At 45.7% G+C, this 14,285-nt stretch overlaps 1 protein-coding gene across 8 annotated transcripts in view; it reads right to left on the reverse strand.

The window, feature by feature from the left end:
* Window positions 1–6,443: 6,443 nt before the first annotated feature.
* LOC105481544 (FERM domain containing kindlin 1) overlaps window positions 6,444–14,285 on the reverse strand; it is a 64,175-nt gene continuing 56,333 nt past the window's right edge. For 7 of the 8 annotated variants that reach the window (XM_071079650.1, XM_011741192.3, XM_011741190.3 and 4 more), the window contains 4 exons: window positions 13,829–14,050; window positions 12,803–12,927; window positions 9,039–9,180; window positions 6,444–7,723 (listed from right to left, as the gene is read on the reverse strand). In XM_071079650.1, coding sequence (XP_070935751.1) covers window positions 7,550–7,723; window positions 9,039–9,180; window positions 12,803–12,927; window positions 13,829–14,050 — 663 coding nt within the window. In that variant the 3' untranslated portion in view covers window positions 6,444–7,549. The remainder of the gene's footprint in view (window positions 7,724–9,038; window positions 9,181–12,802; window positions 12,928–13,828; window positions 14,051–14,285) is intronic. The other variant, XM_011741194.3, reaches the window with a different exon arrangement.

Consider the following 14,285-nt stretch of genomic DNA (forward strand, 5'->3'; position numbering starts at 1 on the left):
CTGCTATGCTAGAATGGGATGGATTTCTTATTCTCCTTTTTGGGGATATCTCATCCTGCATTAGTCAGCTATTCCACAATGATGCTGCTTAACACACTACTCCAGAACTCAGTGGCTTACAATAACGAGAATTTGTTCCCACACAAATTGTCTGTGGGCCAACTGATCTAGCTTGGCTTGGCTCCAGGCTGTGGACTCCATTTAGATCTGCTGCGTGGATTCCATTCAGTGGCTCAGGCGATGACCTGGGGAATGCTGTTCTCACAGTGGAGGCAGGAGTACGAAAAGATTGCAAAAGCACAGTGGAGGCCCCTGCTCACATCACGCCCACTAACATCCCATTGGCCAAAGGAAGTCAAACGGCCAAGCCCAACAGCAAGCGGGCAGGTAGTACATGCTACCCACAGTGGAAGAGGAGAGGGGAGCAAATATTTGCTCAACAGTGATCCAAACTGTCACACAAACCATCACACTTATTTGAAAATAAGCTGATAAAGTACTTTTCTAATTAAAAATATGTTGTTAAAAATAACACTTTACATTTGTATTGCATATTATGGTTTTAAAAGCATATTTGCATCATTCTCTCACATATTGCTTCCAGTGACAGAGTGGAAAGGTGGCATCCCCATTTTTAAAGATGTGAAGTTTCTGGCTGCATTATTTTCCTAGAACTGGTGTAACAAATTCCCATAAGCCTTGTGGCTCGAAACAGAAATTTATTCTCTCACAGTTCTGGAGCCTAGAAGTCCAAAATCAAGATGGCGGCAGGGCCATGCTGTCTCTGAAGGGCGCAGGGAGGAATTCTTCCTTGCCTCTTCCTGGCTTCTGGTGTTTGCTGGCAGTCTTTGGGACTCCTTGACCTGCACCTGCATCACCCTGTCTCTGTCTCCATCATCACATGGCCTTTCCTGCTCTGTACCTCTTTTCCTTTTTTTTTTTTTTTTTTTTTTTAGACGGAGTTTTGCTCTTGTCACCCAGGCTGGAGTGCAATGGCACGGTCTTGGCTCACTGCAACCTCTGCCTCCCAGGTTCAAGCGATTCCCCTGCCTCAGCCTCCCAGTAGCTGGGATTACAGGTACCCAACACCACGCCTGGCTAATTTTTGTATTTTTAGTAGAGATGGGGTTTCACCATGTTGATCAGGCTGGCCTGGAACTCCTGACCTCAGGTGCTCCGCCTACCTCGGCCTCCCAAAGTGCTGGGATTACAGGCGGGAGCCACCGCGCCCAGCCTATCTTTTCCTTTTTTTAAGGAAGCCAGTCATACTGAATTTAGGACTCACCCTGATCCAGTATGACCTTATCTTTACTTGATTACATCTGCAAAGACCCTATTTTCAAATAAGGTCACATTCACAGGTTCTGTGTAGATGTGAATTCGGGGGGACACCATTAACTCAGTACACTGGCTGGCAGAATTTATGGCATCTATACTCTTTCTTGACAATTCCTCTGGTGTCTGGCATCCTCCCTGCCAAATCCATGCCACATCTCTAAGGCCAGAGCTTCTTAAACTTCTCTGGGCATACATATCGCTGAGAGTCTTGTTAAAAGGCAGACTCTGACTCAGAAAGGTCTGGGTGGACCTTGGTGCTGGGACTAGGGTGAGCTGAGGAGGTGCCCCGTATGACTGACAGTGAGAGCCTCCTTAAATGCTGTGCCTGGGGTGCTCACCTGTGCCACCCTAGTCCTGGCCCTGTGAGATTCTGCGTTTCTAACAAGTGCTGCTGGGCCAAGGACCACACTTTGAGTTGCAGTCCGCTTGGGTTTAATGCTTGGTGTCTCACCCTCAGTAGTAATGAGGGTGTTTCCATTTTGAAGTTGGATGTCTGTAACTCCTAGAAAGGAAGCAGTGGTTCTGCTACATTTTTGTTTTTTTTAAAAAAAACAACATTGGATCACATGGGCTGGGCTAGTTACCAGTAATGTTGGTTCTGTAGTAGCATTTCAGGAAATTAAGTTGGTAGCACAGAGATTCAGGGCCCCTTTGTAAGCACCTGGTCAGACCTTCATCCCCGACCCTCCTGGGTTCCCAGAATATCTCACCGTTAGTTCTGCCTCCTGACCTCTGTAGCACTGCCTGGAAGTGGTCTTTGGTCTCTTCCAATAGCCTCCCCTACCAGCCAGGGGCTGGGCCCAAACCAGCTACCCCATCACCAGCAATAGAGCCTATAGAGCCTATGCACTGAGCCCTGACCCCAGGCCTTGTTGCAAGTCTTACTCTTTCCTTAAAGACATATATATATATCTTTATAAGTATATATTCCTTAAAGATATATATATATAAAGATATATATATATATCTTTATAAGTATATATTTATATACTTATTTAACTGTTTTATTTTTGGAGACAGAGTTGTGCTTTGTTGCCCAGGCTGGAGTCCAGTGGTGCAGTCATAGGTGTCTATATTTTTGAACCTCATTTGCCTTCCCTGTTACTGGCCCCATTTATGTCCATCAACACATCTCTTGAGTCAGAGGGCACAGGCTTGGGGCATTGGGCCCTCCCTCCTCCAGGTCCTCTGCTTCTCTTACACAGGTCTCTGCCTTCTCTCCACGGTCCACTTTTCCATCCGAGGTATGTCAGAGAGCAGCCAGAGGCCTCCCTGCCCAACTTCCAGGGGTGAAGAAGAGAGACACTCTCCTGTTAAGACCCCACACAGCGTATGTCATTTGCAGTGGCTGGGGAGAAGTGGTTATAGGATTTTTTCCTCTGTAATGACTGAAGATACTGAGGCACATGGGGAATTTTGGGTGTTTTTGGAACTCACACAGTGAGTTGGAGAAAGGGGGTAAATCGTTATAGCGGAAAGTATCTTCCCCACAGGTGTTGGGAGCATTCTCATTCAGGTTTTTAAAAAATTGGGACTCCTCTGAGATAACTGAGCCTTTACAAAAATTACCATGATTATTTTAAATAGAGACAGGGTCTTGGTTTTGCCCAGGCTGGTCTTGAACTCCTAGGCTCAAGCAATCCTCCTGCCTTGGCTTCCCCAAATGCTGGGATTACAGATGTGAGCCACCCCACCCGGCCAATCACTGAGTCTTGATGCAACATGAAATATGTGGGCAAATGTCAGGGTAGCTTTTTCTTTTCTATATTTATTTATTTATTTTTATTTTATTTTTTGAGATGGAGTCTTGCTCTTTCACCCAGGCTGGAGTGCAATGGTGCGATCTCGGCTCACTGTAACCTCTGCCTCCCGGGTTCAAGTGATTCTCCTGCCTCAGCCTCCCGAGTAGCTGGGATTACGGGCATGCCTGGCTAATTTTGTATTTTTAGTAGAGACGGGGTTTCTCCATGTTGGTCAGGCTGGTCTAGAACTCCTGACCTCAGGTGATCCGCTCGCCTCGGCCTCCTAAAGTGCTGGGATTACAGGCATGAACCACTGCGCCCGGCCTTCCCTCTTTCTGATAGCACTCAATATTTCCACACAACTCCAGTGAGGTTCAAGGAATTGGAAAAACTAATGCAAGTGAGGGCCAAGGGCTTCACCTTTTCAGATTTTCCAGTTATGATTTCCTGGACTTCAAGAGTCCTTGGATGTAGGGTGCATGAGAAGGAAAGATGGGTGAAATAACAAAGAGGAATGCTCCCCTTCTTTCTCCTACCACTGAGAGATTCTGGGGTGACAGGGATGGAAGGGGAGGAGGCAGGAAAGTCACGCTATGTGAGAAAATAATAAAAATGAATATAGAGATATTAAATGTAGACGCCAAATTTTTTTTTTTTTTTTTTTTTTGAGACAGGGTCACTGAGGCTGGAGTGTGATGGCATGATCATAGCTCACTGCCACCTTGAACTCCTGGGGCTTAAAGGATCCTCTCATCTCAGCCTCCCAAGTAGCTGGGGCTACAGGCATGTGCCACCATGCCCAGCTAATTTTAAAGTCTTTGTAGAGATGTGGTCTCGCCATGTTGCCCAAGCTGTTCTTGAACTCCTGGGCTCAGGTGAGCCTCTGTCTTGGTCTCCCAAAGTGCTGGGATTACAAGGTGAGCCACTATGCCCAGTCCCAAAAAAAGAAACCTTGTGAGTTAAAAAAAATTTTTTAAGTGATTTTAAAAGACAGATATTACAAAATATCTTGACTTCCTGTATTAAATGAGTTTTCAAATTAAAGCTTCCTCATTTGCTTACTTTTCTGACCTTGGGACTAAAAATGAAACTTTCCCAGAATTAAGTGTGGTGGCTCACGCCTTGTAATCTCAGCACTTTGGGAGGCTGAGGTGGGCGGATCACCTGAGGTCAGGAGTTTGAGACTAGCCTGACCAACATGGAGAAATCCCGCCTTTACTAAAAAATATACAAAATTAGCCAGGTGTGGTGGTGCATGCCTATAGTCCCAGCTATTTGGGAAGCTGAGGCAGGAGAATCGCTTGAACCCGGGAGGTGGAGGTTGCGGTGAGCCAAGATCATGCCACTGCTCTCCAGCCTGGGCAACAAGAGCGAAACTCCATCTCAAAAAATGAAAACAAAAAACAAAACAAAGAAAAAAACCCCAACACTCTAAGCACCTCATTTCTCTGGCTCCCAGACGTTTTCGGTCTAGCCTCTCCTCCCACAGCTAACTGCTGTTAATGCCCTTGGTTCTCTTTTACTGGTGGGAGCCTGAGTTTGGGAACGCCTGCTCTGGAGCTGGGGTAAGGGGCATTTCAAGGCTGGGCAAGGCTGAGGAAGGAAGGCTGGGGTTTGCCGGGTTAAGCTTAGTAGCTTCTGGAGTCAAGACAAACACTGCTCATTATGAGGCGGTGTGACCCTGGGCAAGTTCACCTTCTGAGCCTTTCTCCTTTGTAAAGCAAGCCATTTCTACCCTCTATGGGCTGACATGAGAATTGCACAAAGGGATAAACTGCGTGTCACTAAAGCAAAGTGCCCTCAACATTCAGCCATCAGAATCAGAGGCTTCTGCTGTTCTATTGCCGCTGGGGATATTTCTTTGCTTGCTGGTGTGTGTGTGTGTGTGTGTGTGTGTTTTAATATGGATCTGGAAGGAGACAAAAGCGCACATGATAAGGCAGGATATGCCAGGAAATCTGTGACCAAGTCAGTGAGAAAGGAGTTGAAACCAGCGGGTAAGTGAGGTTTCTAAGTGGCCCTCTGAGGACCCCCGGAATCTGCCACTCCCCACACCACGGGAGGGAATGACCTGGAATCTTGGCGCTGTGAGGAAGACACATGTTAGACCTCAGAGTTGCAATCCCTTTTCATAATAGAGGAAACAGTCACCTTTTTGGAGACAGTAGGTTGGAGAGGACACAACAGGACCACATACTCAAGTCCATACAGATCTTTTCTTAAAAGTCATATAAAATAATAAAAAATGCAGATTTCTCAATCAAGTGTAGATAAGGAAGCAAATGATGTTGAAAAGTGCCCATTAATTTAAAATTTCATCATAGGAAGCTGGGTGACCTTTTGCACTCAATATTAAAAAAACCGTTAAGTTGCTCTTTGGAACAGTAGCATTTAGGGTTTTTTTGTTTTTTTTTTTTTTTGTCACGCTTGTTTATTTCTTTGGGATGTTGCTATGTGTCACAGAAGAAATGCTCCCCTGAAAATTGTAACCAAACAAAGTTTGGTTAAAACCAGTTAGTTCCTTTGTTTTCATGGAAATGTCAGACAACTATGAAAGCTAAGGAAGCGCGTTGAATGGAAGGTCTGGCTTTGGTAAATTAGGCAGAGATGTTCTCAGCAGCAAACAGGTAAAATCTGACATCAAGAAGCATTATTTTAATGTAGGGCCGGTTATAATCTTAAAGAACTGACTAGGTTCTAAAATACTAGAACTGAGAAATAGGACTGAGAAATGACCAACACCAAGTATAACACAGTATACTCAGCACTTGTTTCTATAGAAAACATTTCAAATCAAGTTCTTTATGATGTGAACCAGATTTTCCAAATGCCTAAACCACTTCCGAGCTTTAAGCAAGGCCTCAGAAATTCAGCGGGTTCCTGAGAGGCTTCATTCACATTCACCTCTAAGGAGAGGCTAAAAGAGGAATTTCCAGATGGCAGCTACTGGCTCAGAACCAGGGGGTCCCTTGCCAAGTCTGTCTCTATGTGGCCCCCGGAATTGCTGAGGTCTCATTTCTCAGAGGGCTTTGCTGGAAAATAAAGCAACAACTGACGCTCGTGGGCCTCGGAACTCTGGCCAGGCCCCCTGAGGGGATACATCCTAGGAGAACTGAAAAATGGGATTAGGGCTTTTGCCTTATCCTTGCAACCTGAGTTCTTTGTGTGGCTGAACATCTATGAAAAAAAATCAAATATTGTCTGATATTTCCCTGTACTTCTGGTATTGCTTTTAACCTCAAAACCCACCCCTCCCACCTCTAACAAACCAAAATGGAAAATGACAATTCAGGCAGCTGTTAATTGGCTCACTCGCTCAAGGCAAGCGCTGTCTCAAGGCAGAAATGACACAGCAAAACACAGAGGGGGAGAAAAAGTCTATTATTGGCTCATGATTTACAAAAGCCAAAGGCCTTTAGAGAAAAGGCCAGGAGTCATAGCAACACAGATCCCAAATCCAGGAGAACACAGACCAGCAGTAAGAGGGATGCTTCCCGTCAGACCTTGGACATGGTGGTCTTTGAGAATAGGTCTGCCCTTCTCTCCCTGACCAGTTGGGATAGAGACCTGACTGGAATCCTTGACGCTGACAGGTGTTTCTATGGACAGAGAAGACTGTGCCTGTCTTCCTGAATCCCAACCCAGAGTAGAAGCAGTTGAGACATGGATCTGGGTTGAGAAATGGGTTTTCCTGTCCCCCTGTATCACCCACGTCTTCACAAAGGACTTACAGGTGGCTGAGAGATCTGTAGGAATGGAATGGGGATTGCAGGTGGCCCAAGAAACCTGAGGAGACCAATGACTAAGACCAGATGTGGGTCAGCGGTCATCTTGGCAGGTATCACTGTGGACAGACGACACTGAGGGCCACTGCTCTGACCTTGGGTCGTCAACTGCTACCTGGTAGCCCCACCCCTCCCCTTTCTACCCCTAGACCTTCGCCTCCAGGGAAAAAGTGTGTGTAGGAACTCCCTTTGCCATTTTGAAAAGACAAGAGCTAAAAGCAGTTTCATGAAGGACAGGCATTTAGTTTCATACCTGAGTTTGTGAAATAAGAGTTGTTCTTTCTTCACGTGATTTTTACCTTTCTGTCTTCTCCACTGACTTAGTAATGAGACAGATCAGGACAAGGATACTTGTAGCCATCCACCTGGTAGGTTCTGCAAGTCACAGAACTGTAACCACATACTGGGCCTTAGAGCAACCTTAGGGCACCTCCTTTTCTCCTGCTCACCCATTTTCTAGAAAAAACGAGAGGCTCCTTCCATGGCTGGTAGCACAGAGCAAAGTAAGGAAAGGGATGTGCCAGCAGTGGGTTTGAATGAGGTGAGGACCTGGGTGACCAGCGGTGAACGTATGTTGTCTGTTAGTCCAGTATCTACATGCTGGGCAAGTTACGGATCCCATCCCTCCGGGGAGGGGCGCCTTTGGCTTGCCCTGTTGGTGTGCGCCGAGCACGCATGCTTGCTTCAATCCTGACCGCCGGTCAATTTGTGGAACAAGTCCTCGTCGAGTGTTTCATTCTGGTCCTTGGAGCGGGTAGACAAGAAAATGTAGCCACCAATGTACTCATGTACAATCTTGCAATCTGCACTCAGGCAGGTGAATGCAGTAAAGACGTTTTGGTCAAACTCGATGACCACCTGGAAGAGGAAGGCACAGAGAAGCTTAAACTCTGACAAGGAATGATGAGAAAGAGGCGCTTTGTTGGACTGGCCCCTGGAGCTGAGGGCTGCTGAGGTGGATGACAGATGGATATCCCCCTAAAACGCACAGAAAACCATCACTTCCATTAAACACTTCCAGAAAGCATCTTTGCTCTCTTTTGCGCCCTCTGGTGGCGTCGACTTTGCTGCACATCTGGTTTTAAAAACTCCCAACACATTTTCTGTCTACAGTTTAGATATAAGGATTTTGCCCAAGCACTCCCTATGTTGGGGAGCAGGGTGCTTCGCAGGCACTTTATTTTTATTTATTTTTTTTGAGATGGAGTCTCTCTCTGTCACGTAGGCTGGAGTACAGTGGCACGATCTCAGGCCACTGCAACCTCTGCCTTCCAGGTTCCAGCGATTCTCATGCCTCAGCCTCCCAAGTAGTTGGGATTACAGGTGTGTGCCACTACACCTGGCTAATTTTTGCATTTTCAGTAGAGACGCGGTTTCACCATGTTGGCCAGGCTGGTCTTGAACTCCTGACCTCAAGTGACAGGGTCTCAATATGTTGCCAGGCTGGTCTCGAACTCCCGGCCTCAAGTGATCCTCCCACCTTGGCCTCCCAAAGCACTGGGCAGAATGTTTTAAATTAGCGGCAGGATGCTAAGGTGCCTCTAACTTCATCTAGAATTTTCCATGATACAGGCTTGGCCTGAACTTAGCTCCTAGGATGGGAGATGATGGGAGGCTGTAACACAGGCTAAGGGTTTGAGGGCTCCTGGTTTTAAAAGGTGAAGCTTTTCTCAGTCATCACTATGGACCTCACTTGCTGCTTCAGCAGTTTTTCCCTTTTGAGCCTGGAATGCTCTCCAGGTGAGCAATTGAATCTTCAAGTCCTCAGTCGGGTTTCTTGACAGCGAGTCAGATGAGGGCTTTTTTGGATTTATTTTGCATAGCAGTTACATCTCCAGTAGTTTCTGGTAAGTAATTATCAACCTAAATCCTATATAATCCTATGCTGAGTCAATGAAAATTAATGAAACTGCTCAGTAATTTTAGAACCTGTCTGTATTGACAGTCTGCGTGGAGACTACGCCAACTTACAGTGCTAATGCAAGAGCATTTGGCCTGTGCTTGTTAGGAAGCTGCCCAGAATTGCATATAATTATTTTAGCAGACAGTTACCACATGCTTGTGGTTTCTTAGCTCAAATAGAAGAATACCTTTCAAAAATCAGAATAATCTGCAATTCTGAGGGAACACACATTTATAGGCTCAACACTGAAGAGCAAAACTTTCACTTTACCTGACGGGTTTCCCAGTTTACATTCCACTGTTTGATATTTGTGAATCTCCATGTTGTCACTGGAATCCCGGTGGCTGCATCAATTTTAATCAACCTGTTATATGAAACTCCCAGAATGTCATCTTTTTTGCTTCCTTTAAATCTGAAAAGAATCATAATATTAGTTAAGAGAAGCAACTGCTTCCTATAATACAATGTTCATTCACATATAACTTCTTAAAAATACTACCAGTATTTCTAAATCATTTCAGAGGAATGGAAAATGAAGAATTAGCTTTCTGCAGGGGGGCATTTTTATTGGGATATAGAGAACATGAAAAAAGAATGAAGGTGATCCTGCAGATGGTCTTTAAGTAAAACTGACATCAGAGAAAAATAAAATAAGACGGAATCAAATACATTCATTCAAAATGATTACTGACTCTGTAGGGCACTCTTCTAGGCATGGGAGATATCGTAGTGAACTAAATGGATGGAAAATTTCTGACTGTGGGAGGGAGAAGATCATAAGTAGGAGGTACATATGCCAGATAAGATGAAGGAAAATAAAGTTGGAAGGGCTACAGGGAATACTGGCAATGAGGTGGCTACAGTTTAAAACAGCAAGGTCAGTGAAAAGGTGACATTTGATCAAAAAATGGATATGCATGAGAATGTGAGACACGTGGATATCTGGGGAAAGAGTATTCCAGGCAGAGGGCACAGCCACTTAAAAAAAATTTTTTTTTTTAATGTGCTTAAGGACCGGCCAGGAGGCCCATGTGGCTGACACAGTGAAGGAGGGGAGAGAAATGTGAGTTCAAGAGCAAAGGTCTTGTAGGCCACTGTAAGGATCTGGCTTTTACTCTGAGTGAGATAAGAAATCCTTTGGATTTCGTGTGTGTGTGTGTGTGTGTGTTTTAGAGACAGGGTCTTGTTATGTTGCCCAGGGTAGTCTTGAACTTCCGAACTCAGGCAGTCCTCCTGCCTTTGCCTCCCAAAGTGCTGGGATTACAGGCACGAGCCACCACAGCTGTCCCAGATGGTTTTGAGCAGAGACTTCACAAAATCTGATTTAAGATTTTAAAAGGATCCCTGTGGCTGCTAACTTGAAAACTTAGGGGGACCAGGGTCGAGGCAGGAAGACCAAGAATGCTTTAAGAACTGAGGCCTGGCTGGGTGCGGTGGTTCACACCTGAGATCCCAGCACTCTGGGAGGCCGAGGCAAGAGGATTACTTGAGGCCGAGAGACTGAGAGCAGCCTGGGGAACACAGTGAGATCCCATCTCCTAAAAGAAAGTTAGCTAGGTGTGGTGGCTCACAAGTCACAGCTACTTGGGAGGCTGATGTGAGAGGATCACGTGCGCCCAGGAGTTTGAGGTTATAGTGAGCCATGATTGAGAGAATGGAAGAAAGGAATTGGAGGTAGTGGGTAAGTACAATACATTCAAGAAGTTTTACTGTAAAGTAGGGCAGTGAATGGGGACGGCAGCTGGAGGGGGATGCAAGAAGGGGATACTGATGTGAAAATTGATGTTGCAGGAGACAGAAAAGCATAATTTAAAAAAAAAATCCTAGCTGAATATGTCACTTTTCACATCATTCTTTTCTGCATGTCACCCTTGATTAAAATTTACTCCACTTTTTTCCTTCATTTCACCACCTTAATGCTTAATATCAGAAGTTAACCCACTTCTTACTCCATCTGCTTCTCTCTAACCTATGGGAATTCCCTGGGCTGCTCTCCATTATCCAGGGAGCGGTGAAGCAAAGACCTAGCTTTCTCGGGTGTCAGAAGATCCTGATTCTGCCAGCCATCTTATACATAGCAGGGCTGCTCCAGCCTTTGACTCTGGCCTTGGAAAAAGCAGATCTTTGCCATACCCGGGGCTGCTGCCTCAAAGCCTCACCTCCATAAACAGGTGTTAGAGATAGAGGGAGGCGCAGAGGGGAAATAGCTGGTAAAGGAGGAGTTGTCACCAGAAACTTGTTCAGGCCCACACCACGCTTCACCACGTATCAGGCACTTTGCTTGCAGGCTGCACTGGATTCTCTCAACACAGTAGGTTCGGAATGCCCATCGAACACATGGAGAAGCTGCGGCTTGGGGAGGGCAACAAAAATGCCCAGGCCACAGAACTAGCAAAGGCAGAGGTGCGACTGAAAGCTGGGCCTGGTCAGTTTAAGTATTTTTGTGGTTTTCACTATGCGGGCTTGACTTCAGGGTTACAGGTAGGGGTGTGTGTGTGTGTGTGTGTGTGTGTGTGTGTCTGCACATGGACATGTATGCACACACATAGTGGGGATCCAGTATAACTCTGCCCTTCCTCACTCCTTTGTTGGAGTAAGTAAAGCAGAAAGAGTTGCTTGTTTGGGACAAACATTGGGGACTGATGTTAAATGAGATATTTCAGTGAATAGGAAAGTCCATTTTTTTTTTTTGTTTTGTTTTTGTTTTACAGACAGTCTCACTGTGTCACCTAGGCTGGAGTACAGTGGCACGATCTCAGCTTACTGCAACCTCCACCTCCCAGGTTCAAGTCATTCTAGTGCCTCAGCCTCCTGAGTAGCTGGGACTACAGCTGCACACCACCATGCCCAGCTAATTTGTTTGTGTTTTTAGTAGAGATGGGGTTTCGCCATGTTGCCCCGGGTGGTCTTGAACTCTTGAGCTCAGGCAATCTGCTCACTTTGGCCTCCCAAAGCGTTAGGATTACAGGCGTGAGCCGCCGCGCCCGGCTGGAAATTCTGAATAGACTCCCCTGTTAGAAGTAATGGAGAAATGGAGTCTTTGGAAAGGGCCAAGAAAACAAAAACTGTCAACACTTAAAAATACAAACCAATTTTCCCACCCGCAAATTATAAGACGAGAAAGTGACAGTATTTGCTGTACTGCAGGATTGGGTGTAGATTTTGCTTAAGCATCTGTCTTCTTTACTGAACTGAAAAATGTAATCTGATTTACAAGCATGCTGGTGGATATGTTTTGGGAAACCATCCATTGTATACAGTGGGGCAGAGCCGTAGTGCTGGGCAGGGATAACAAATGAGGACACAGGGCTTTATGCCAAGGTGTGCCCTGGACTAGGGGGTGAACTTGGACAAGTCACTTAAGCTATCTTTCTGGGGGCAATAGATGGGCCTCGTATGCATCCTTCAGATCCAGAAATCTTCAGAGACCAGGGGGAACAGGGTTGCTACCTGATAAAGCTGGGTAGAAATAAGACAGAGCTTGCTGGGGCCTCTCTAAAAACCTAAAAATTCTGCAAAGCCACACTACGAGACACAGTATGAGACACAAAAATGAGAAAGCTGACATGAAAGAAAGTCATAGCCAGGTGTGGTGGCTCATGCCTGTAAACTCAGCGCTTTGGGAGGCTGAGGTGGGAGGACTGCTTGAGATCAGGAGTTCGAGACCAGCCTGGGCGGCAAAGTGAGACACCCCCAACCCTGATCTCTTGGGGGGAAAAAAAAAAAGAAAAGTTACAGATTTCATAAAATCAATATGTGATGTTTACCGTCTGGTTTTGGAAATGTAGTTATCCTAAAAGAACCTCCTTTTAAAATTTCCTTTCCCACATCTAGCTGAGTTTCAGGGGTGTTGGCACTTAGAAGGTATGGAAAATGTTTATGAGCAGCCCAAAGTATCAGGGCTATTTGTAAAAGGGCAATATTCTCAAATAAAAAGCGTTCTGTATTCTACACTAAATGAGAAAACTGGGGCTCCCCAAAAGCCACTTAAAATTGGATGGAAAGTGTGAGAAACAAGTGAACATTGTAATCACCTGACAAGGTAGTAGGTGAGGCCGAACTCAGGCAGTGACTGCCACGCCTGGATGAACCGCAACTTGGCTTCGACCAGGGGCATCTGGGCCACGTTCTGGTGCGCCTCCAGGATCCGGGCAGCCAGCTGAACAGAAACAGGCATCAACCTCTCCTCACAGGCACCAGCTGCTCTGTAATCACCCTGTTAGCTCTGGATCCCCCGTAAGAACAATACACTCAAGGCCCGACTGCGGCTCTACAAAGACAATCCATTCTCATTCATTCATTCTCTCTTTTTCTACAAGATACAACAATCACTGGGAGAAGCAGGAAAAGGATCACCCGACACATAAACTTCTAAAGTTGGTGCAGTTGGAGAGCTCTGGGGTCCCTCTTTCTGAGGTCTGCGGAGCGGCCACAGACAATGGTTCTACATGAATCAGCTCATCTGTGCAACTTTTAACCCACTCCTATAGAAGCATAATTTTAATTATTAATTTGTGAGAACTAAAGCATTAAGTTCAATCTGGGAATACCTGCATGTTTAGTCAGCAGTACAGTCACCTCTAACAAAATTAATAATTTCATAACATCATCTAATATTCTGGACATAGTCAAATTTTACCATCAACTGATTTTTTCATGATGATACTCTTAATCAGATGGAATTACTCTTTTTTTTTTTTTTTTTTTTTGGAGACAGAGTCTTGCTTTGTCACCCTGGCAAGAATGCAGTGGTGCAATCTCAGCTCACTGTAGCCTCCACCTCCTGGGCTAGAGCAATTCTCCTGCCTTAGCCTCCCAAGTAGCTGGGAATACAGGTGTGCACCACTACATCTCACTAATTTTGTATGTTCAGGATAGAGATTTTACCATGTTGGCCAGGCTGGTCTCAAACTCCTGACTTCAAGTGATCCGCCCAACTTGGCCTCCCAAGTGCTGGGATTACAGGTGTGAGCCACCATGCCCAGCCGGAAATCCTCCTTTTATTTTTGTTTGCATAAAGAATTTACTGCAAACAATTGCCCTAACACGATGAACAGTACCTGTTTAGATTTGTGTTTTTTTGCACACCGTGGTGACACAAAACATTCTGGGTTCATATCCATGTTTTCGAGACTGGAAGCCACCTGAGATGCAGAGTTCCTGTTTTTCATCCTCAGAAAGGAAAGGATGTTGAGGACCTCTGGCTGGTAGGAGCTGTCTGCCATGGTTTTGCCCTTCGATGCCAACATGCAGGCAGCCATCCATTGGGCGTATTGATTCTCCTGCAGCAAACAGCAGAAGGTTGAGAAGCGCGCTCAAGTGCAAAGCCCCCCGCTGCACACGGAGGCTGACTTGGACTTTCTTCCCCGTTACATTGCAAAACCATCACCTTCCAAGCAAGAAGTGAAGTGGCACATGTTTTGAATGACTGCTCATCACCTAATGTAACACCTGACAGTAGCTTTTGAGTCCTGCATTAAGTTTCTAGATGCTGGGAGGCTAGAGGATAGGAATGTC

Source organism: Macaca nemestrina, chromosome 15, assembly GCF_043159975.1.
Source record: "Macaca nemestrina isolate mMacNem1 chromosome 15, mMacNem.hap1, whole genome shotgun sequence".
Lineage (NCBI taxonomy): Eukaryota > Metazoa > Chordata > Mammalia > Primates > Cercopithecidae > Macaca > Macaca nemestrina.